General features: G+C 42.6%; 2 protein-coding genes across 6 annotated transcripts in view; one reads left to right on the top strand and one right to left on the bottom strand.

Annotated features, from left to right (window-relative positions):
* LOC126867506 (myocardin-related transcription factor B-like) overlaps positions 1–21,117 on the bottom strand; it is a 247,804-nt gene extending 226,687 nt beyond the window's left edge. For 3 of the 5 annotated variants that reach the window (XM_050622225.1, XM_050622313.1, XM_050622051.1), the window contains exons 1-2: positions 20,961–21,117; positions 12,792–12,886 (exon numbers count right to left, since the gene is read on the bottom strand). The gene's annotated coding sequence lies outside the window, so the exon portion shown is untranslated. Of the gene's footprint in view, positions 1–12,791; positions 12,887–20,960 lie in introns of those variants that run through there. The other 2 variants (XM_050622135.1, XM_050622404.1) reach the window with 2 other exon arrangements.
* Positions 21,118–21,484: 367 nt separating this feature from the next.
* On the top strand, positions 21,485–22,359 carry LOC126871715 (uncharacterized). Its single transcript, XM_050630877.1, has 3 exons — positions 21,485–21,648; positions 21,707–21,868; positions 22,040–22,359. Exons 1-3 carry the CDS (start codon positions 21,582–21,584, stop codon positions 22,144–22,146), a joined length of 336 nt encoding a protein of 111 aa, XP_050486834.1. The 5' UTR covers positions 21,485–21,581; the 3' UTR covers positions 22,147–22,359.
* The last annotated feature ends 1,093 nt before the right edge of the window (positions 22,360–23,452 follow it).

The following is a 23,452-nucleotide window of genomic DNA, read 5'->3' on the forward strand; positions in this document are numbered from 1 at the left end:
AGATTTTTTCAGCCGAGGCTGCAATCAAAAACTGGATGAAACGTCGAGTCCGCGTGCAACTCTCGTCGAAGCATCGAGAAATTAAGTAATCTTCGCGTGAACGCGCAGCATAATTCACGTAACCGGCCATCGATTCGTAAATAATCGGTTCCCTCGTAAAAGATAATCGCGAGTTGCGTCATTACAAATGGTCGAGCCAGCTTGTGCATTACCAGAAGCAACGTTTATGTCGCGATCGCGCGAATTTAAAAGCTATCGTGGCGAACCCGCTCGCAAATTAATCGACCGAGGCTGAACAGTGGTGGCAAGGGGAGCAAAGAGCGAGGAGGAGAGCGGCGATCGAAGAAGAAGATCGCGTGGACCGATCCACGAAAGAGGTGCCGTGCAGAGAAAGAGACGAACGAACGATCTGCCTACCAGTGGATGAGGATGTTTCATTGAGAGTCGACGAATCCCAGAAGATGAAGAAGACGAAGAGGGCGTGAGTGTGTGTTTGCGTGAGATTTGAGAGTGAGACAGAGGAAGAACCAGGAGCGGGTGGATGCATTCAGGTTATTTCTGGATCGACCCAGATATCCGCCGCCGTGTTTTCTTGGACCGTGCTTTAAACTGTTTCGGATAATTAACGAATTGAATCGCATTCGCGCGTGTCGGCTACCGCATTGTCCTCGATCTCCAACACAAAAACTTCTTTCACTTCAAATTTACTGGCGGCCACGGGCTATCTACCTGCATCGACTTCTACACTGATACGATAGAAACAACATGGATGAAAGAACGCGCTCTATCTCGCCGCTGTTCCTATGACAGAATTAATGCCAAGTTGCGAACTTTTCGCCTAGCGACATCGAACAATTTCCCGAACTGACCGAGCGATATTTTCCTTGAGCGCGTCATTGAAACTCGAGATGTAGACACGTTACAATGTCGCAAAGTCGGATGGCTTTCTCCTGTCGCGGACCAATTAACCTAAAATCGAGTAAGGACGTGCACAAACAAATTACACGCGAATGCGTAATAAATTTCAATTATACGGAATTTAAGAAACAATAAGCGAGAAACTGCGAGATAACGCGAGACTGGGTAACAGTGGCGATAAATATTCGGCGAACGTAGCTTCCGGGCGACGCCAGTAGCAGGATCCAGCGGGTTCCATTCCTTTCTCCACGCTTATCTGGCGAAATTTTTCAACGAGTGTGCCGCGGGTCGAGACGGCCGACGTATCGAAAGCAACGAGGCGTTCGACTCGCTGTAAGCCACTTGGGGTGGTACTTAAAGTCGCGGCAGGGGCGATAAATTCGTCGCTTGTAAACGACACGTACGATGCGCGCGACCGTGCTCCCGGGATCCAGCTGTTTTTAATATCTGACTGGGGAATCTAGCGGCGCTAAGTGCGTCGAGTTAGCGCACCGTACGACCCGGCTGCCGCGCAAATGCGAAACGACAGGGAGTTCGACGAACCCGCCGAGAATGCTGCGATCGAAAACCGAAATAATAACGATGTCGCGTCGTGAAACCGTCGTTTGATAACGTCCACGGAGACCCGAAATTATCGCTGAGACGGCCGCGCAAAGTGTTGGTTAACGGTGTAACGATGCGAGACCAGCTAAGATATTTGTTTAAAAATTGGCGTATACGTATCTGGATATGGAGAAGTCGAATCTGTTAAACAGAGAAGACGAATTAACTCGTGGTTCGTTCGCCAATCTTACATAGCCATCGCCTGTTCTTCGCGTGTTGTTTCATTTTTATCGAAGATAAAATTATATCGTATTTACGTTTGCCAGGACTAAAACGAAGCTAACAAATTGATTTATCTTTATCGATCTGGGCTGTATATTTGAGCATATTATGCATAAATGATTCAGTTTGTCAAGATTAATTTTGGCAAATGCATTTGCATGTAATTGCGATAACGAAAAATCTGAAACCTGTCAAGCTGATAGCAGGTTTAGCTTTAATGTTTAACTGGATTAATCTTCGCGCATATAAACGCGCTAATATCGCAACGTACGGTGATCCTTCTTCGATGTATAATGCGTAATATTTGCATCCAAAATATTGCGACACACTGGACAGCTCAATGTGCTGATAACCAGAATATTAATACCGAAGGACAGAATAATTTCGAAATGTCCTGAGAAACGTCAGATACGGTACAGTGACGAAAACGCAGGATCATTAAAATGTATCATGCAAATGCAACGTTTTAACACATTCCCGAAGGAACGAGTCTCCCGTGCTCGCCACCGCCGCTTATTTTCGTCTTTAATTGGTATCGCGCTGTGCAGTTCGTTTAACGCCTGTTGGCCAGTTGATCGATGTATCGTAAACGTTTATTTATAGCGGCCTGTCGCCGGTTATGACACCGAACGTTCGCAACTAGTTTCCAATCGATGATCGGGCTTCTCGAGCGAGCGCGTTTCAGGAATTATGCGGTCGGGAATAGAGCTAGGCTACAAACACGTTGACACGCGCGTTATTCAAAATATCAGACTATGTCATGCGTAATACATTTGTTTACGAATAACGAATACAGTGTATTATTATGCAATCCACGTTTTTACGCGAATTACGACCGTAAGAGATAAATTTCTACGTCTTTTATAGCCGGTAGTTTCTCCCGTGCAGTTTATACAATGGATACAAAAAGTAGCCAGCGTGTACAAAGAAATAAGAATCGCATTCGCAAAAGAAAGTTGAAAATTCTATTTAATTTATTTGAGGCGTTGTACAAAGGTGTTGGTCGAATCCTACGAACTCTGTCCGTAATCCTTTCACCGCGATATTACCGATACGCGTTATAGGTGGTCCATTGTGTCTTCGTCCCGAATCAAACTATTTTCGAGTGAAACATCAAAGAAAACAATCGAGTCACGATAATTTAACGAACATCCTCGATCGAGGACGTACCTCCCACAGCGTTCTACCTATTTTAAGACAGGCTCCGCGTTACAAATTACGGCTGACATGCTGTAATTTCTCGGCATGATCAATGTCCAAAGCAACAATGTGCCGCACGGACAAGCCTCGTCGAACCAAAACCGAAGGACGGTATCGTCTCGAGTTTTTACCGCGGTAACAAAGTGAACAACATAATCAAGGTGAAGAGCCCGAAAAAATTGTGCGCCGTCTACACGCCGACGAGCGGCTCGAAGGCTCGTTACGATAAGCCGTGCGGGCAGTCCGCGAGGATGTCGAGCAACTTTCGGGCCACGATCGTAAAACACTTTCTTTCCGCGCGAACGGCGAATATTGGCATAATGCTCGCGAGCCGGTTGCGCAACCAGCCTTCGAAAAAAGAAAAAAGGTCACGTGCAGAGGATCGCACGCGTATTCGTGGCGTATAGACGCGGCAAGGTGAGCCGCGTGCGCGAATTCTCGCGCTCACGAGCGCAACTTGGTCGTCGTCTCGGCGTGTTAGTGCTGGTGACGAGCGTACGCGAAACAAGCGTGGGTGGCAGCTGAGTCAGCCGCTTCAGAAATACACGTTCACCTTCCCCGCGTGCACAACAAACGCGAACGTCACCGATGCGTCTCCAATTCGCACCGCGTTTTTTCGCGGTTCACGACCGTGTCGTCATCGATTTTCGCGACGGCGATCTCGCTCGAGAATAAACGATCCTCTCCGCTGGTCGTCGGTTGAGAAACCGACAGCCACGAAACAAAGGGAGGAGAGATCGCGGACGAAATACGAGTTACGGCAGGGCGAAACCAAAGATTTGGAAAAGCTCGTACCATCGTAAATTTAGGCATCCCGTTGTGCAACGTTTATAACCCGGTTGCAAATAACCGAGCGAAATACTAGCGGCTGTTAACTACGGATCGTATTTAATATTTTTACGGCAGCGCGATAATGCGAGACAGCTTAGAGGCCGCTACCGCTGGTGACGAATTACGTAACGCGCGTGAACGTAATCCTGGCATAGTAGATCATGCGCATCTGATCTTTTCGCATCGTCCATTCGGTAACAAATTATAAGGACGGTAAATGGGACCCGTTCTCGGTTGAAACGTGTTACCGAAATTGCAAGTTCTTCGAACAATTTGCGTAAAAAGGAGTATCGATGTAGATAACGAAAACGTAAAAATAATTTCTCCTTCGCCTCCTTCTTATCTTTACGTTTGGCGATTGGTAAAAAAATATACTGTTTGCAATTTGCGAGCGCATGTATGGAAAATCCGAGTGTCTGAAAGTCGGAGACACCTAATAAATAATAAGTATATTATGCCGTGTAATTAAACACGGGACACAACATTAACATGGTTGCACGGACTATCGATAACATCGAAGTCTGTCGACGTAAAAAAGTTTGCAATACCAGTAGCAATTATGTTCAAATTAATCGATGCAAAAAGCTGCGAGCTATCGAACGCTCGACTCTCCCGGTTCATCCTGTATGCCCAACTTGTACTCCACATCCCCGTCACGAACGACTCGCGATACCGGTACTCGAGAGAACGCCACGGTTATTTATAATCCTTATTCGACTCCGAAACACAGGGAAATCGTGACGATGTTACCCATTAACCGGAGCTCCTCGATCCGCGTGTATCATTTAAATAATTTACGCGATAGCGCAGCAGCGGCTCGCGAAAGTTGCACGGCTACCGGCCGCGCGCCAACCTAATCGATGGCTAAACCCCATGAAACGCTATATTTCCACCAGGGCCGCAATTTCTTCGCGGCGATTTATCGTCGGTACCGCGTGTCTCATCGAGAGCAGATTGCGCGAGATAATTCGCGCGAGCGTGCGATGAGTCACCGTTAAGTGGCAACCTGCGACGTTCAATTACCGGTAAGGTCGCGCCGTTCAACCCCGTTACTCCCCATCAACCTGGGACGCGCATTAATTCACAAACGTTGTCGTTCCTAATCTCTCTCAGCCATTGTACCGCGTCTCTTTCTCGCGCGTGCGCTAATGCTGAGAAAACGGAAACAAATTCTTCGCGTCGATTCGAGACACGGGGGCTCGAGCACAATAGTCCACGCAGGGACACCTTATTACGGTGCACGCGACAATTCCGCCGCTAAATTAGCACCTCGGTGCGGTTGGCTAATCTACGGTGTGGCGCACGGTGAATCATAGCACAAAATACGAGGGATAATCGGTCTTTGAATTAATAACAAGCGGTATTATGTCCTATACGACTCCGCCTTCGATGTGGTCACGCCATATCCCTTGTATTTCTAAGTAGAATATTCAAGTAGTTGTAAATATACAATAGGAAACGAACAGCGAATCGTATCGAAGAAAGATGAAACGATGGAAAGCACGCAGGTCGTATCGGTTCGGCACCCATTTTTTTCGAGTAATTAAATAAACAGACTGTTTTGGCCGAAGATTTCGTAATGATTAATTGCGAACCACGCGGCAACGTGCAAGTCAGAAATAAAAGTACGATGGCGACAAGGCGCCTCCGGAGTTTTCGTTACCGAACGTCGGAATGTCGCGGGCAAAATCTGTCAAGCCGGAAGAAAAATGGGTAGAAGATGGTGCAAACCATAATGGCGGCAACCGTGAAAAGGAATACGAACGCGCGGTACTCGACAAGCAAAGCGTATGATTTGTATTTGCCGAATGAACAAGCTGTAGTAGTGTTGAATTTCCGACCGTCCAAAATTTCGATCGTTGAGAATCGGTTGCGCGGTAATTAATTCCCACGTAACCGCGGATCTCCTAAGCTGTTTCTCGCGTGAACACACGCGAGGTTGCATCGCGAAGAAACGCGATTACCAGGGTGCGCTTCCGGTTACGCGATGCGCATCGGCCCAGGCACATTAATTGCTGGGCGCATTAAAGAAAGTCATTCGGGCTCTCTCTGGCCACGGAATAAGTAATTACCTCTTAATTAAGGCACTCGGGCCGAACATCTGTTTCTTGCGAATATAATCTGTGCTTGGTAACTCGCGTACATATCATTTGCCTCTTTTTTTCCCTCTCCCTCGAAAATAAAGTCCTGATTTACGACGTTGATCCCTTCGCGACGTGCTCGACGCCGCCACCGCGACGAGGACAAATTGCGCCCGTGTTACTTCCTTTCGCATTATCGCGTGAATTATATTTGAAGCGGCGCTTTGGCGGTGAAAAAAATCCCTGTGATTGCGACCGCTCGAATCGCGGATATATTGTTTGTCTTTTTCAAAGCTTCGTCCTGGTTTAAAATATCTTACATTCAGTCGGGGATGCAGGACAACCATGTCGTTATGATTCCGAGCAAATGGCACGCCGAATAGCTATATTTAATATCGAACGTAACCGATCTAAGAATGGAAAATCGCGTACGAAGCGCGAGAATAATTGAAATTGCTATTTAAACGATCGTCGACATTCGATACTTTGACAGCGCTAAACTGTTCGCTTTCTCCTACGTGCCCACACCTATCGAAACCGCGTTTGTGTTTTAGCGACGGCGCGCGCGACGTAATTATGCAAAACTGCCCGTTTTCCATGGCTCATTCGCGAGAGATATAAGAGGACAAATTTACGACGGGTCGTTTCGTAATTGTAAATTCAAGAAAGTCTCCGCGCAGCGTGCAGCTTTTTAATACGATCCAGGAGAGATTAAACGCGATACACTTAATACGCGGCCAGATAAATCAAACGGGTAATACGAATGTACGCGTTTGCGGTCGCGTGACGGCTCACTTAACAACTTCAACTAAATTTCATTCGCCTGGTTAAGAAAGCGACACGAAAAAAATTTCGCCGCGATTAAAAGCTCGTTAAATTGTACAAATTAATTTTTGCCCGATTGGTCGGCGCGTTTCGTAGGATCCGTTTTCAGCTGGCGAGAAAATGTCTACGAAATTAAAGCTGACGATCGCGTCATCCAGAAATAATCGCTGCTCTAAAACGCGACACGACTTTATCGTTATCACGTGTCCACATCTCGTGTACCCACCAACGATGCTTCAAGCAACTTTATGAAATCCAATTACACCGGTCGTTAGGGTCGTAGAGAATTTGCGTGAAAGAAAAATGTTAGTCGCCAGCTTTTCGCTTTCTCCCCGGTGCACCTTGAATAGCCGACCCCATTATGAAGCGGGTTTTGCGATCTTGCGAACGTATTTCAAGCGCCTTGCGTGTACCAGGTAATTGTTCGGGTTGTACACTTTTAACCAACGGCGAGTAAGAAACACGAGCAAAGTGTGATTCGTTTTCGTACGCTAATAACGTCGAGCTCGACAAATCGATGTATACCCAAAGAAATTTTCGCGAAGATTCGTTTTGTGAAACCGCCGAAGAATCTCGAAGATATAAAGATTAAAGTATCAACGTGTATTATATTATGTATATTGTTATATATAACGTAGTTCTAACGGAAGTTTCTCTGATTAGCGTAACTATCCACGCGGAATCGCGTTACATGACTGGTCGTTCCATTTCCATATTGCGAAATTGTAGACACGCGGTATCGAGTCGAAATCCTTACGTCACTTTACGATCGTTTCACGAGCGATCTTCGGCTCGCGTTAATATCTCGATCGCGAGCAATGGTTTCATTAACGTACGCGGATATTCGCGACGCGTCTGATTGATAAGGGAGATTATTAGGCACAGTATTGAAACGAAAGATTCGCAAACGGTTGGTGATCCACCTGTATCGCCATAGACCGTTTGGCTGCGAATTGCTCGTTTGTCTGTTACGATACGTTTGTATCGTATAATGCGGCGTAACGTGGGCACACACGCGAGATTTCATACATTGCCACCCACGCGTTACCCATCGAACGTAACGCGACCTCGTTCACTGTTCGATTAATGCAAGAATTCTCGTCAGTTACGCGACCATATTTCCGCTAATGTCGTCATCGAGAAAACGACTCTTTTCGTTATTTACTAACAGCGCATCGTCGTGCCGTATATTCGCAAAATACTCGAACAAAATTTCGAATAATAATTCGTATTTGCAAAACAGATGGAATATAAAACGCTTATCGATGGTCGAGATGCGTTTAAGTGATTTTAGTTAAATTTAAGAAAATTGATCGTATATAAGCTAATTTTACACGTATAAGACGCGTTCGCAATCTCCGGGTGCTTTGAGCCACACGAAACTGGTTTTCGTCTTCCGCTGAAAGTTCTACCGAAAAAAAAAATAACCTTTCCTTTATTCTGGTTGTTCCACGGAGCTTGCACCAAGTCTATTCTCTCTAAGAATGTTTCATTCGCCTTGAGGCAACCGAAATAGTGCAGACCTTGCCGCAGTCGCGAGCACGACCTCGAAAAAACGAAATGCGTGAATAGCGATGGAAGTGATACCGAGTAAAGAGAAACTGTCTCTACTCGCTAATACTCAGGCTAATCGAACGAACATTTGGGAATGTGACTCCGAAGGATCGGCTACCGACGCTCGCACAAACGCCGATATTTTATAAACAATTTTTATGCTATCTACGTATTTCATTTGTCTTTCGATATCCCCATGTAGGAAATGAAACGGACGTATTACGGTGCCGGTTTGATCAGTATCCGCGAAACGAGGTTCCACGGAAGTAGCAGCTACCCCCGATGCCGGCGTGGAACAACGCCGCGAGCCAGTACGTGTTTATATGGCCGTTTCAACGCCGGCGGAAATTTACAGCCGGCGATCGTAAAACCCGGAGATGCATTTATACGCGGCGGATTTATATGTTTACAGCGTGCGCCGAAACCACGGGGTGAAAAGGGACTCCCGTCGAACAAGAAAGACGGGACAGAATTATGTATGGATCGACACGCTTCCCCGGGACCAACTTTCATTTGCGCACAGCCAACCCGTCCAGCTACGAATTCCCGCTCGTTGTTTCGTGGGAATCCACCGTAACGGTACGCTTCCAACGAATTCCGATCGATTCCACGCTTTTTTTTTTTCATTCTTTCGCCGTACGTGCTCTGTTAATCGATTCTTTTCATAAGAAATTTTAATCGCATTATCTCGAGCTGCGCCCTTTCGTCATTTGTGACCCAGATGTGTTTTTCTGTCGTCGAAGAATTTCCCAAGTTCGAGGGAAACGAAAGGATGATAGTTGACGCGCGTGATTTGCCTCTCAATAACGTCATACAGTTCTCATAAAAATAGTTTGCTGAAACTAGAACAAAATTCAAGGATCGTAGCAGACTCAAGGTAGACAGCACAAAAACACAAAACACGGTTTTTCTACTCAGTTTTCGTTCTTTCTCCGTTAACCCGTTGGCTGTTTTTGACGAGCACACTCGTCACGAAGAAATGACAATATTTTGTACTATGACGAGACTCGTCGGTAATAAAATTAAAAAATAAAACAGTCATTTCATTGCAATTTAATTCTGTATTATAACAGTCACACATACTCTGTGCTTCACGAGTATACTCGTCGTCTCTTGCTTCTTACGACACATTTTAGGTACACACTTTTCAAAGTTTTCAAAAAGATCGCAACAGCTAACTGGTTAATGAATCTGTGTATTTATCGGAACGATGTACGTGGTGTATGTAACTCCCATTATCGAACCAATCAGTTGAACGAACAAAATTGAACAGTAGTTGTTTATCGAAAACGCGAACGAAGAGGACGTTCCACTGAATTTCGGATACAAATATCGCTTAAAGACAACACGATGACTGATATGTAACCGCTTTGGATTTCATTGCCAAGCGATTGCCCCCTATGCTAGAACGAACCTCTCTCTCTCGGTATGACGCGTGATCTGGTCAAAACGAAAGAAGGTCCAGCGGTCAATTACGATTCTCCTCGGCACCTTGATCTAGTCACGGATTCACTGACGTCATCGCGCGGACAAACAGCCAACTCGGATAATTTCTTCTTTTTTTCCTCCTTTCCTCCTCTTTCGTGCTTCTTACGCGATGGGACCACCGTTTTTATTTTTGTGCTTGACGGGATTCTGACGTTCCTAGTCGTTTCTAATAATCGCAGCCCGCCGACTGCTCGTCGGATTATTATTTTTGTCTATCCGGGTCTTCCGATTACAAGCGTTTCGTGTCGCAGGTTTTGCGTTTCCATCAGAGGATTAGTTAGCTCGAGAATAAATAATTCGCTAAACCATTTGAAAGTTCGAAACGAGGCTGTCTTCGAAAAACTTAATCGCACTATACGACGTAGGCAACGATTTCGGAACTATTCTAATAGAATGGATTAAATTGTAAAAGCGAATTCCAATTATATCCTCTGCGACGAATCGCCTCTAACCTCCAGCTAACCAAAGAATGTCTGATCCTAGGCAGGACGAACGACACCTGAGGCATCGACTAAAACCAAATAGAACCCAGGAAGATGGAAAGAAAGGAACGTGATCGCGAATAATAGCAAGAAAACGAAATCGTATCGCCGTGGATCTCGATAAACGTTTTAAACCGAAAGGAACGACGGCATCGTTGATGGGGCAGGCGACGCGTGGCGCCGTCGTATAATCAAATTAGTTCAAAGTTATAAATAATGTAATTGGTTTGCCTCCTGGTGCGAGGCAAGCCGCGAAGAGATGGACAAGGGAGAGCCAAGTCTACGCAAAGAGAACGAACGTCAGAACAAGAGAAAGAGAGACAAAGCTGTGACTGGCCGAAGACAAGGATAAAAAAAGAAACACCTCGAGCTACCAACGAATCCGTGTACGAATACAAGAAGAAAGGGGAACGAGCGAGACGATCGATAGACCAACGTCTAGGAGAAAAGAGAAGAGGGAAAAGAGATGAGACCTTTACGCCACGTGACACTTACGTCAACATGAACGGACATCGGAGGATTAGGCCGAAGCTCGATCCAGCTTTCCATTCACTCGTTCTCGCGTAGAATGATTTTCGGTGAATGGACGGATTATCCAACTACTCGACTCGTCATCGTGGTGCGTTCGCCTCGTAATCCTGTTTTAAGCAATCGTTCCATGTTACCGCGACTTCGAGGACACCCGTGGATAGCTACCTATACCAAGGATTCCTAGAGACTTAAAGAGGAGCTGGTTTGATCCTACCTAAGGAATTATCACGACCACGGTTCGTCAACATTAACGAGTCGTCGCATCGGAGATGCGACATAGTTCCCTGCCATAGTTATTTTTAATTGCGGCTACGACTGCCATGGTATAGCTTCATCCGCCTCGCCAAGAATAAGCCGTGGGTTAAAGTGTTGGGGACCCTGTTAACCATTTGGGGTGGGATTTACCTTCCGTTTGATCGATGGAACACGAGTCTGATTTAAGATGCTGCTGAAGGAGAAACACGTTTATCACCCTTTTAGTATCGTAGATCATAGTCGGTCGCACGAGATAAGTGTGCTTACGTTACATTAGGCAGGTTGTTCGGTGACTTATCTTTGCGAGGAATTAAGTTGACGGTTCCGTATGTTCCAACCTTCTACTTTAGATGATCTTTATGGTTTTCATGTTACGCGTGTCTATTACTCTGTATGCTTTATTCTCTGACTCATTCGCCATCAGGAATAAAGAAAGAACGTTTTGCGCAGGGACAGAGATCATTCATCGTATGATAGAAAATACGTATAGACATAAGCAGCACGTAAGTAGAAAAATCAAACAGCCTAGATACGTAACATTCAAAGTATCGGGATTAAATAAATAAAGGAACGCGAAGGAATCGAAGGAAAGGAAATCGAAGCAATCTCGCCTAAGAGCTCCCAATTCTACCTATGTCGGTTCGCGCAAAAAGGAAGGAGTCGCATCCGTGGCAAAGCGAGATATAAAGTTGGCCGTCATAAATAGCATCGAGGAGTACCGCGGCGGTAATTAGAATTCATTGCGGCGGATCGCCGCCACCAGCATCGTCGTTATTGTCCGAGGAGACAAACTGGTCTCGGTGAATCGGCGTCCAGGCGTTTCGCTTCCTAAAGGGAAATCATTAGGATCGATCCGCGTGATGCGTTTACACGACGATCCCTCTGGCAGCGTGGCCGCGATCGTAAACGGGAAAGATCGAGTCGCGGCTCGAGGAATCGGAAACTCGATCGCCAGCCCCGATCCGGTTTACCCGCGTGTCGATCCTTCCTTACTCCTCTCGATCGTTTTCGAGTCGCTTGAATTATTCGAACCTCGTGACTTTCAAACGACTTCTCGCTACCGGTTGTCTCCATCTTCCCCCCTCCCCCCTTGAACGTTATCTCCCTCCGGCCGTTCAATTAAACGTTCAATTAACGAGCTTTCGTCGCGTTTTGACCGACGCGACGTCCCGTCTCGGTTAGTCGCGAACGTAAATCGTCCCGTTAACGATCGTCAACGTCTATTTGTCCAACGAATAGACAAGAATGTCAACCGAAAGACAGGCTCGCGAGCAGAGTCGATTTAATGGTTCGAGCGAATTTATCGCTGATTTTTCCCACTGGCGGTACGATGAAATTTATTTAACCGAACTCTATTTATTGCAACGAAGCGAACGAGATGTCGTAATATGTTGAAAAAAATCGATGGACGAATATTTTACGCGGCCGATTTTACGAAGAATCATAGATAGGTGATAGAATCAGGGAACGATTGTTACACGATTTCTCCGATAGGTTTGGATAAATAGATTTCCGTTGTAGATCCTTCTCGAAGGATGTACCCGCGCGATTTGTTTTAAGGCTTTACGCTGACTTTAATCGGTATTACGAAACCGGCCCTAAATCTGTCAGTGAATTCTAATCCAGACGCGGCTGACGCGTAGGCGTTGTCAAATGGCAACGGTGAACGTCTAAGCCGACGCTGGTCTGAGAATTCGGCTTAACTATTTCGGGTTCTAGTGTCGACGATGCCTGTTTACGACGATCTCGTGACCGATTTTTACACGATCCGCGACGAAACACAAGGAATTCCTTTGCTTACCAACTGTCCAGACAAATGCTATCGGAAAGTCCCTCGAGGGTTTTGCCGACGATCGAGCTCGTACATCGGTTTCAAGTTTGCGCACGTTCCTCCAACTGTAACCAAAAGGATGCCGTGTAACTATCTGAAAATTTTATTTAAAACTGTCGCTTGAATATACAAAAAAACTCAGTCGTTGCATCAATATCGTTTAAACGGAGATAAATATAGCTGTTTAAAAAATACAATCTACAAACGTGACCTCTAACTCCGACAGTCATTATGTAGAAGGTCGCCTAATTCTCGCTAATGACACCAATTTTACAGTTTCGGAACACGTTTAATAGAGAGAAAAGATTTGTATTATTTTTAAAGATGACCTTCGAAGAAATGCTAATATTTATATTCGAAAATATAACTTTCTGAAATAATATTTCATGGAAATAGGAGACAGATACGGTGTTAGCAAACCGTTCCGCGTACATTGTTGCGTGTCACGCGACAAAGCAGCTAACTCAGCTGTATAACAAAAACAGGAACGCGAATCGGGCAACGCCACGGATTCGGAAAGGGCAAATTCCAGCCGACCAACCAATAAATCCACATACAGGGTGTAAATCGCGAGCTCAGCCAGTCGGAAGTTAATAATCCAGAGCTGTGCCTGACGACGTCGGACAGGTGCTGTTGCCCGGCAACGGTCTCTTCAATTTTTGGAAATGCGTTCCCGCGCCCCGAGATTCCCCGCTTCGTGACCGAGACGATCTTTATTTCGAGAATGTGATAACTCGAGCACGCTGAAATAATTCATACCGGACCGGACGTATGAAACATCCGATTACGCCATACCCAGAATACGTAACAACCAAAATTCCTCGCACCTTCGTCTAATGTCAGCCGGCTAAATTGCCGCATTCCTCGACGTATCACGCTTTAAACGTTACCGCGTTCATTCGTATAACACAATTTCATTGGAATATCCATGACGAAACTACAAATTCGATTATTGCGATAGAATCATAGAATAATTGTATTTTCTGTATGATTAACGACGTTGGCAATTACGTTAAAATTCCCTTAACCGAATATCAAAATTGTCCTGCGTGTTAAATGTCTGTAGAATCCTGCCTGGAGCTGTGCGTTTCAAGGAACAAGCAAACAGGTAATCAGAAAGAGGGCTATTTTTTGCGGCGAGCAATTTTCAAGTAGCAGAGCGGAGCAGCGCCGGCCGATTTGACGAGTCATTAAGCGAACGCGACTGTAAACCGAAAGACCGACGGGTGCACAAGTATTTGGCAAAAGCATCACTGCCAAGTGGCGGTCTTATGTCTTCAACAGATACTTTTAACATAAACGTTTACGTTTTCTGTTTTAATGATTCGAGACATTTGGCAGCGGATGACAGGTGCGAAGTCCGCGATGTCCGACTAAGCTTGAATTAGAAACGAACGCCCAAACCGACATCCAAACACGAACAAAACCGCAATTCGCTGTAAACCGTTTCGCCCCATAAATTTGCCCACCATGCGAACGTACAATTTACTGATCGCCAGCCTGCCGATTAAATAATTAACAATCTCGATAAATTACCGTCGCAGGTAGCTTTGACTCTACCACAGTACGATCAATGATTTCGAATTATCGCTTATCGATGCTTTCGATTCCAACTGATTGCTACACGCCTCGTTCCTCCGCCAACGAACCGATTCCGCGCTACGAAAATTCTACTCACAGCGCGTGACCACCGTCCGCATCGATCGAAACCGATAAGAGTAATCGCGATCGTTGATCTTATCGGCTATTAGCCGTCACGCCTGCGTAAATCGTCGTGTAGGTGATCCGGAGAAATTGTCCTTGTTTATTATTCGACGTACGAAAAAGTTTTCTCGTTTTGCACGACGAGAGGGTTTCTCAAATATTCGCTCGCCTTTCAAACTTTTCAAATCGTCCTTCTAAAATCTCGAATACCTACGTTACAAAACGCTAAAAGCTAAGAAATGCACGAGGTATCCTTGGAAATGGTTGAAAAAAAAATGCGCCGAATAACATCAGCTGCGAAGGATTCATGTTCGAATCGTTCAAGCTTTTCAGTCTACCCCCATAAAAATCGCAAATAAATGGTAAAATGCCAAAATGTATGAATACAAGCATCGTTGAAAATGGTTAACTGGATGCGGTAAGTAAAACCAGCTGTAATGAATTAATACCTGCTCAAAAATACATACCTGCCAAGCGATATTTAGCTTTCCTGCTTAGTAAACCATTGAAAGGAATCACAAAAGCGTGCATGTGCACAATATTAGATTCTAAATAGACGGCGACGATGAAAGATCCAATTTCGAGGCACCTTCCGTAACGTCGTTAGATGGAACGCGTTTACTTAGGTGCCGAATGAAATTTCACGCTTTGCATCGACCGAAACTTGTTCGCCAGCGTAATAACTCGAAAGGGTTAAATTAGCGCATCCGGGAAGAAATCGCGATCGAAACGGTACAAAGTGAACGTCGCGGTTGCTATTACCTGCGTCAAAAGCATGAAAGTGGAAGAGGAACGGGACACGGACCAGCGCACTCAACTGCGCCCACTCGTACGCGTTATAACGACGTTTTGTTACCTGCTATCTAGTCATCAGCCAAACAGCTTTTCACCGAAACACTACAACGTTTCTCGTGTGTTGCATCGCGAACAACTCGCACACAACGTCGCTCTAATGAACATGATATACACCGTGTCGCACCTGTTGTTTAAATATCTAAACAACGCTGTTGCGTGTCCACTTCGATAATAAATCCTGTTGCTAGAAAACAAGTTTACGAAATCTACATTCGGTGCTAATTCTCTCTCTCTCTAAGAAGACGTATTCGTCGAATCTCTGCATTCTGAATTACGTAGACGATGTTTAGTTAGTTTCAAGCAGACGATGAAACGAATACAACATGAATATTTAATGGAAAATTACATGAACACGTTCCGCTTTTTAACTGAACGTCTCAGGTTTGATTGAGATAGAATACGGAAGAAATGTTCGATTGTCTGACTATAAACTATACGGACGGTCTGAACGTGACATTCCTCGTTCTACTGTCAAGCCAAGTTTCTCGGATTGTTCTTCTTTCCCAACTCTAATATCCCAAAGACAGCTGCCATGCACGAACAGCGAACGAAACTTTCCACGTAGCGTGGTCGACGCTTTAAAAATAATCTTCCGTCAGCGGACATTTTTTAATCGGTTGAACCGATGCCAAAGCACGCACCTGACGTGGAAACCGACGATCGTCATCAGGCTCGTTGATATCGATACAATTCTCGTGGACGTATGACATAATGAAAAATGAAACGATGGATGCAGAAGAGACGCAATGTGAAAGCGACGAGTGCAAAATCTTCGGTCGCGTTATTACGGCCGCTTCAATTTGGCAGTCGACGAAACTTGGCACGAAGTACAACTTCATTTTCGAGATCGGTAGCGACGATAGCTTATTACACGCGACAAGGGTTTTTACTTGGTGGTCAGAGGCGCCACACGAGACGAGTTTACGACACGCCTCTCTTATTCTACCTTGAAGAAAAAATTCTTTCTTCGATTTAACGGTTGATGGATAACATCGACGCTCGATCCTGACTCGATGTTGTAAGTTGTAAAAGAAGCTGTTTATGATAAAAAGAGGAGCTCGGTATCACGGCAAAGCGGTGACAAGGGGGCCAACCGTTGAATCATCGACTAAGAGACAGTCGGCCGAATAAAAATCCTTTACGACAAATACAAATTACCGATCGAACACTCTTGCCGATAAACTCGGAGCCCTGCTGGAAATTCATTTCGAACGAAATGGCAGGCCACGTACGGCCATCGTAAAACAAGACGATGAGCGTGTTCGACGACAGAAATTATGATCTGTTTACCAGCGGGAGGATATCGATCTCGTTGTGGTTACTTCACGAGAGAGAAAGTTGGATTACCGCCGGACGCTCATTCTGTACGTTTCGATAAAAATATGATTTATATTCGACCAGGCCATAAGGATGAATATCGTGTCCTTGACTTTATTAACGAGCGCTCAGCATTTAAATTTCTGTCACAGAAACCTTTAAACATCAAATAAGTGTATAATAATTCCACTGTCGTCGATCATCTGATAAAATATAAGAGTGCCATGGAAATATTCGTTCGATGTTGTAAAATATGCTCGAACAGTTACTTGGTATCAGATATGGCAACTTAGTATGACATTGTTGACGGTCAAACAGCGAATGTAGATATAATCATGTAGAAGGAATAAAAATAAACTACCATTCAAAGAATTAGATTCAAGAAAGGTTCATTTAAATCCTCTAGTTCCTCATACCAACGAGCATACCTCATGCCTTCGTTAATGCACCACATTGCATCGCAGTCTGATCGCAGCAGCTCTAAAGAGACTGTTCGTAGGACACCGCGAAAAAGGCGAATTACAATTCAATGAGTGGACGAGTGCATTGGCGAACGCGACCGCTCGAGGGTATCCGGTGCATTAAATCACGAAAATCGCGCGAGCTGCCAAAACGACAATAATACTCGTCGCTGTGCCGACCTACGCGTCTTGTACGCCTTTCGCATAATAATACGCCAAAGCGTAATCTGTGCCAGCTTTGCCCACTGCCAGATTCAAAATATCGCGCGACGAGGAAAAGGGTTTTGCGCTCTATCGCGAAATTGACAATGTGTATAGCAACCAAAAAAAAAAAGAAAAAAAACAAAGAAAAAAAGAGGAAAGAAATTGAAAGAATAGGACGAAAAAAATTGTAGTTTGTAGCAATTGTTTGTCGTGTGATTGTATTTAGAATTTATAGATAAAATTGGAATAATACATAGTGGAAGATCCGAAAGGAAATTTAACGTAGAGGGAAAGCTAACTGATGGCAGAACTATGATTAGCAGTAGAGTCATATCTTACTTGGTAATGAAATGCAAGCAAGTGTGACGACGTCAATGGACTCTATCCAATTTCAACAGGTGAATACCTCTTTGATTACATTATGTTCTTAAGTTGTCACGAATATATGTATGTGCATTAGGAGTAGAATAAGCAGGTTGGTTGAGTTCCAGAACGCTTCGGTTCGCTGAGAGACACAGTTAATGCACTTGGTTCGATAAGAATATTCGACTGACCATGTAACAGGTCACCCTTAATACCAGAATCACCAAACGAGAATTTCTTGATAGAAACACGCGGGATCTTGAAAAGATCGATAAATCAAACGGAAGATGAAAAGTTACTCCAAAGAACATTGTGTCATTGAAAGAAAAAAATATTTTCTCCAAGATTCGATTAAACGTATTTCTCTGGAACAATTAGAAAGGCGCGAATCGTAATTACAAGGTGGAAAATAATAAACGATGATCGCACCGATAGTCGAAAGGACGATACTTGTCACCATAGCGGTTAAATAAAACGAGAAAACAAATTTCCTCGCGAGTCATCAATCAGTCCAACCTAAATATTACTGGGAACTCATTAGCAACTATCCGCGTCGCTGTTTTAGAAACAATTCAACAGCATTCGCAGGTCAGCGCCGTTTTCCCGCCGATGTGTCCGCACCTCTTGCCAACCCACCGAAGACCACGACCATTTGTCCGCCTTAGACTCGTCTTTTTGCACCGTAAATCCGGATTAATTAAAACAATAAGTTTGGCAGCGAGCTTACAAGCTGCACATGCCACTCGCTCGATTACATTGTATTGCTCGCGAACACAATTTCGAAATAACGATGCAATGGTTACTTGTTTCTCGTACATCAAAAGCAAGATATTAATCGAAAGAGTTTCATTATGCTTTTCTTTTGACTTATTCTCACGAATACCCGAAGTGTACCGTATACGTATAGGAAATTCCCTAGTAGCGGTACACGGGAATTTTGAAAAACCGGTAACGACGTCAAGCAAAAAGAGATAAGGTGAATCGGGAAATCGAATGTCCAGCAACAGGAGTAGATTTTATCAGGGAGGTGTCGGTGCAGGTGCGAACGCGACTGCATGACCAGTGCCATGAATAAATATCGGTGCGACTCGACACGCAAATCTGTGTACCGTGTACTAGCCCATGGACGTATCAGATGGAGAATCTTCGAGGCAACTTTTGCTCTTTGAGGTGGTAGATAGGGACGATCGATAAAACTCTAAGCTTAAAAATAGCGGATAACGTGGTGCGTCGTTAAAACGGCTTACTAATCTTTGAAATAAACATAGTTTCCATATAAGATAAAGCATGCAACGAATGGCGTTATTGCATCAGGCAAATCTACGCGATAATAGGTAACAGGTTGATAAAATACGATACACAGGGCGATAATGCGTGTTGTTATCGGAAATACGACTCTTGAATTAGCCATCTAATTCGCGAGCTTCATAATTTCGACGCGACGAAATCGTTCATAAATGTCCAGCCAAGAAGCAACAGGTCCCTACGCGGTAACATATCGAGTTATGTCAATACGATAGAACTCTATTTATCGGAATAGAATTTACTTAGTTGCCGATCAAATGAATTTCTCGATTAAATGATGATGGAACAGGTTGAATTTCTTATTTTCGATAAGCGTCTGGTTCGAACTGCATCGAAGACGAGTAGGGCAACGATGCCGATCCCCTTTCGATTCCTCGAAGAGGGAAGCGCGATCGGAAGCGTGCAAAAATTGAACGAAATAAGGAAGACATAAAGGGGGAAAGGGTGGAAACTAGGGAGCCACGTGTGTGGTCCTGTCGGAGCACGTGTCGCCAGGTTCGGAAGCGTAAGTTTTTGTGGACGATCGGAGAAGCCTCTACTTGCTTTTTCCCGAGGAACGCCGAAATTCCGCAGCGCTGGCTAACTCGGAAAGCGAGCCACGTTGGCCGAATCGCGAGTCAGAATTCGACGAGCGCGAGCACCGAGCAAGAAACGCGCTTGTAATTATCGCGAACCTCCCTCTCCACTCCACCCACCGCGATCCACTCGAATCCACCGAATCGATCACTGTCAATTCTTGCTTCTTTCTTTCGTCGAACTATTCGCATCGAACGCAGAGAAAAAACTAGCCAATTAAGCGATAGACAATTTATCGGGCTATACGGCCCTCTTCTTTTCTCCCCTTCTTTAATTTTCTTTCGTTTTTCTTCTCCTTCTTGCTTAGATGTTTTACGCTATCGATTATGAACTTTCCCTTTCTTCCCCTTCTTTTCGTTTCGTATAAATCACAGAGATAACTGTTCGAGATTAATTGTTCGGTTTTTGAAAAATTAAACACGAATAACGTATTGTAATAGTAAAATTAAGAAATTTACGGAAAATGGAGTCGATCAGTTCGATCTGTCAGTGGTCCAATTTTTTCCTGGTAATTGATAGCTTGGTGGAGAAGTAGTACCAGTACTTTTTTCCAGAAACGAAATAAGTACGGTAAACGATACATGACGAAAGATCGTGTGAAATGTCCAGAAGATTTCGTTATTAATTTCCAAATCTACAAGTACGTATCTATAATCATATCTCTACAAGTGTCTATATACAGTACGGCTTATATCTCTTGATTTTTTAAAACATGTAAATTCGTATAGAATTTCTGATAAGACTATAATAATTAATAATAATAACTTACAAAATCTAACGAAAAAGCTTCGTGATTTTTTTAGCAGGATACCACCATATATAAAAAAAAAAACAGGAACGTTTTTTCAAATTACTACACGTAGAGGCATCTGTCTGCGTCTGTAGTAACCACAAGAGTATCGAGTCTTATCGATGCCTCGAAGTAACGTTCGTCAATGCGGGAGGCCCAACTTAACCCCAAAATAGAGTAAACATTTATTAAAAGTTGCAATAAAAACCTTATTAGCCATACTCTTGTTCAATTTCCATGAAAAGCAACATAAGCGATATACGAGTAAGAAATTTTAGCCTCCTCGTTGGAAGAAAATCCCAATGACATAATTGAAACGATTACATACTTGTTCCGGATAGTTTCGATACGACTATTTACAATTAGCGAACTTATGACCAGCCATACCCGTGAATATCGACTCAGACAAATACAGATGTACGAATGACATTTGCAAAAACAACGAAATTTTTTCAAAAGAAAAATGTAAAAAGTCGTGCGTGGGAACAAGGGTGTGCAATAACCACGTAAAGCGTTAAATATTTGGATATAATAGTTTTAATTTAAAAAGATTCGCACGCTTACCTGAATATCGTGGCCCATAAGGGCCTATATTATGAATTTTAACAAATTATACTCGATCCCTTTAACACTGAAAATGAAAAACACCCTTCCGAATCACTTGTCACTAATTAAAGGCCTCGCGATGGCAGCCATAACTGCCATTTAGCTTCTACTTGTCACGCCGGTCGTAAGATGGCAGAACGATGCAACTAAAATATACTCATGAGTTTTCAACTAAAATTATATTTTCATTGACTCTGCAATTATTTTCTTTTTCAGTCAAATAAGATTGTACTCCACAAGAAGTTGTATGAAAAATGTAACAGGAAACAATATGGATGTATATTTTTAAAATATGAAATAAGATATGAAGTATGTATTAACATCTTTTTCTGAATAAATTGATGAAATGTAATAAGTTTGTGATTTTAAATAATAGAATTAGAAACATGGAAAAAGTAGTGAATAAATGAAAATGAAGTTAATAACTTTAGATTAAGGATTAGTATCGTTTCAATTCACTACTTTCTACAATCCTGTGAGAACAAATTAGTTCGAATTACCCGCGTTACGCTCCTATAGTGTAGAGGTCGTTTTACGTTTTACTACGGTTCTGTGGACAAGTTATATAAATCGAGAACAATGGTGAAGATAGTAAGAAAACTGGCATTTATAGACGCCTTGAAAGGCGCATATCATAAACCTTTTTGTACGTCACATAATAAATACACAATGAACATATATTACAAATTTAATTAATGTTACAGGGGAACGACTGAAGCACATGTGGTTTGAGTTTCGAGAATCTAACCAAGCAGTGGCAACATATGCACCTCTAACTGCAATAGTATGCATACCTTTAATAATAATAGTTACGTATGGGAAAATTCATGCAAATCCTGTTGCAAAATATTACGACCATATTAACAGTAAGTGCTAAAATTTTTTTAACTATATAAATTATATTATTATGTAAGCATCCAAATAAAATTGTCCTAGCATATTTAGTAACATCGACCAATAAAATTTAAATCCATGTTATTCTAACTTTTTAGATGATTAGAAAAGAATATTTTACTCTAAGAATTATTACATTTCAGTTTATAGACCCGACGATCCACGTGCTGCACTTATTAGAAAGGATTATTCTTTAAAATATTCCATATCTACTATATTTGACAGTATACATATGCCTGGTACCATCTAAATTTATATCAGACAGAAGGAATATAGTAAATAAATATTTATAGTAGTTACCAAATAAAGACTACACGCATTGCTGTACAATCGTAAATCATCTTATTGAGAAACAGGAAAACTAAAATACACGATTAGATTAAATAACTTTAATCAACGTGTAACACTGTATCTATTATGTAATCCATCTAATGGTATAAATAAATAAGATTTATTAATATTATTGCGAATGTTATTTTACATTCCTAAAATCCAAGTAAGATATTAAAACGAATTATTGCATCACATTAAAAATTAAATTTAATAATATGAATTATGAAACAAGTTGTCAGAATTATAAAGAAGTTTCTCTCTTTCTCTCACACCAATACTCACAGACTATTCTAAATATATTCTAAGCGATAAAAAATAAACATACTGCACTTCAATTTATTGTTAAAAATTGAATATCTATTATGGTATTTATTTGTTTAAGTTTTAAAATATTAATTTATCACTCTCATTCCTACACTATATTTACTCGAATAATTACACATTGCTGCCATTTAGAACAGAAAAACAGTCGTAGAGAATAGAAACAGAGAAGGTTTACTTTGCCAGATGCTCTTAAGCTTCAACATCAAGTGAAGCATAACCACGTGAATTTCAATGAACCAATGTTGTGTAAATAATTGAAAGCTGCAACGTAGATGTTACTGAAAATTAACTATATTAAAGGTTTATATTTACCTCGTTTATTTACGTCAAATGCACGGGACAGCGTTTCAATAGACTACTTATGCATATATGCGTTACGTTACAATCACAAGGCCTGTATATATCAAAATGTTAAAGAGAGCTAGGAAAATCACGTCACATAAACATTATTTCAGCAAAAAAAAAAAAAGGAAAAAAATTACATTAAAGGGAGAAATCGGGAATTGATATATACATATGTATATTGTAATTAAAACTTTATGGATTAGATATGATTTAAAATTCTCTACTTAAGAAATGCAAGACACTTTAAAGAAAGATGCATGTCGTTACGACTAGAGAAATATGTATAATTTAAGAAAAGGTAACCGTTATCGATCGGATACTAATCATTTGTCACATCACATGTTATTTACAATGACATTTGTTCCCGATACTGATCATGCAAATGTCAAGACTGTATTTATTAAAACGTTTTAGGAAGACAGGGTAATGTAAAGAATCGCGATTAGCACGAATAATTTTTACTATATCGACTGAAAATAAAAAAAGGAAATGCGATGAACAATGATTGATCGAACGGAACATTTGTTGTTAAAAGGTAGATTTCTTCTACCAAT

The sequence above is a fragment of the Bombus huntii genome, chromosome 1 (assembly GCF_024542735.1).
Source record: "Bombus huntii isolate Logan2020A chromosome 1, iyBomHunt1.1, whole genome shotgun sequence".
In the NCBI taxonomy this organism is placed as follows: Eukaryota; Metazoa; Arthropoda; class Insecta; order Hymenoptera; family Apidae; genus Bombus; species Bombus huntii.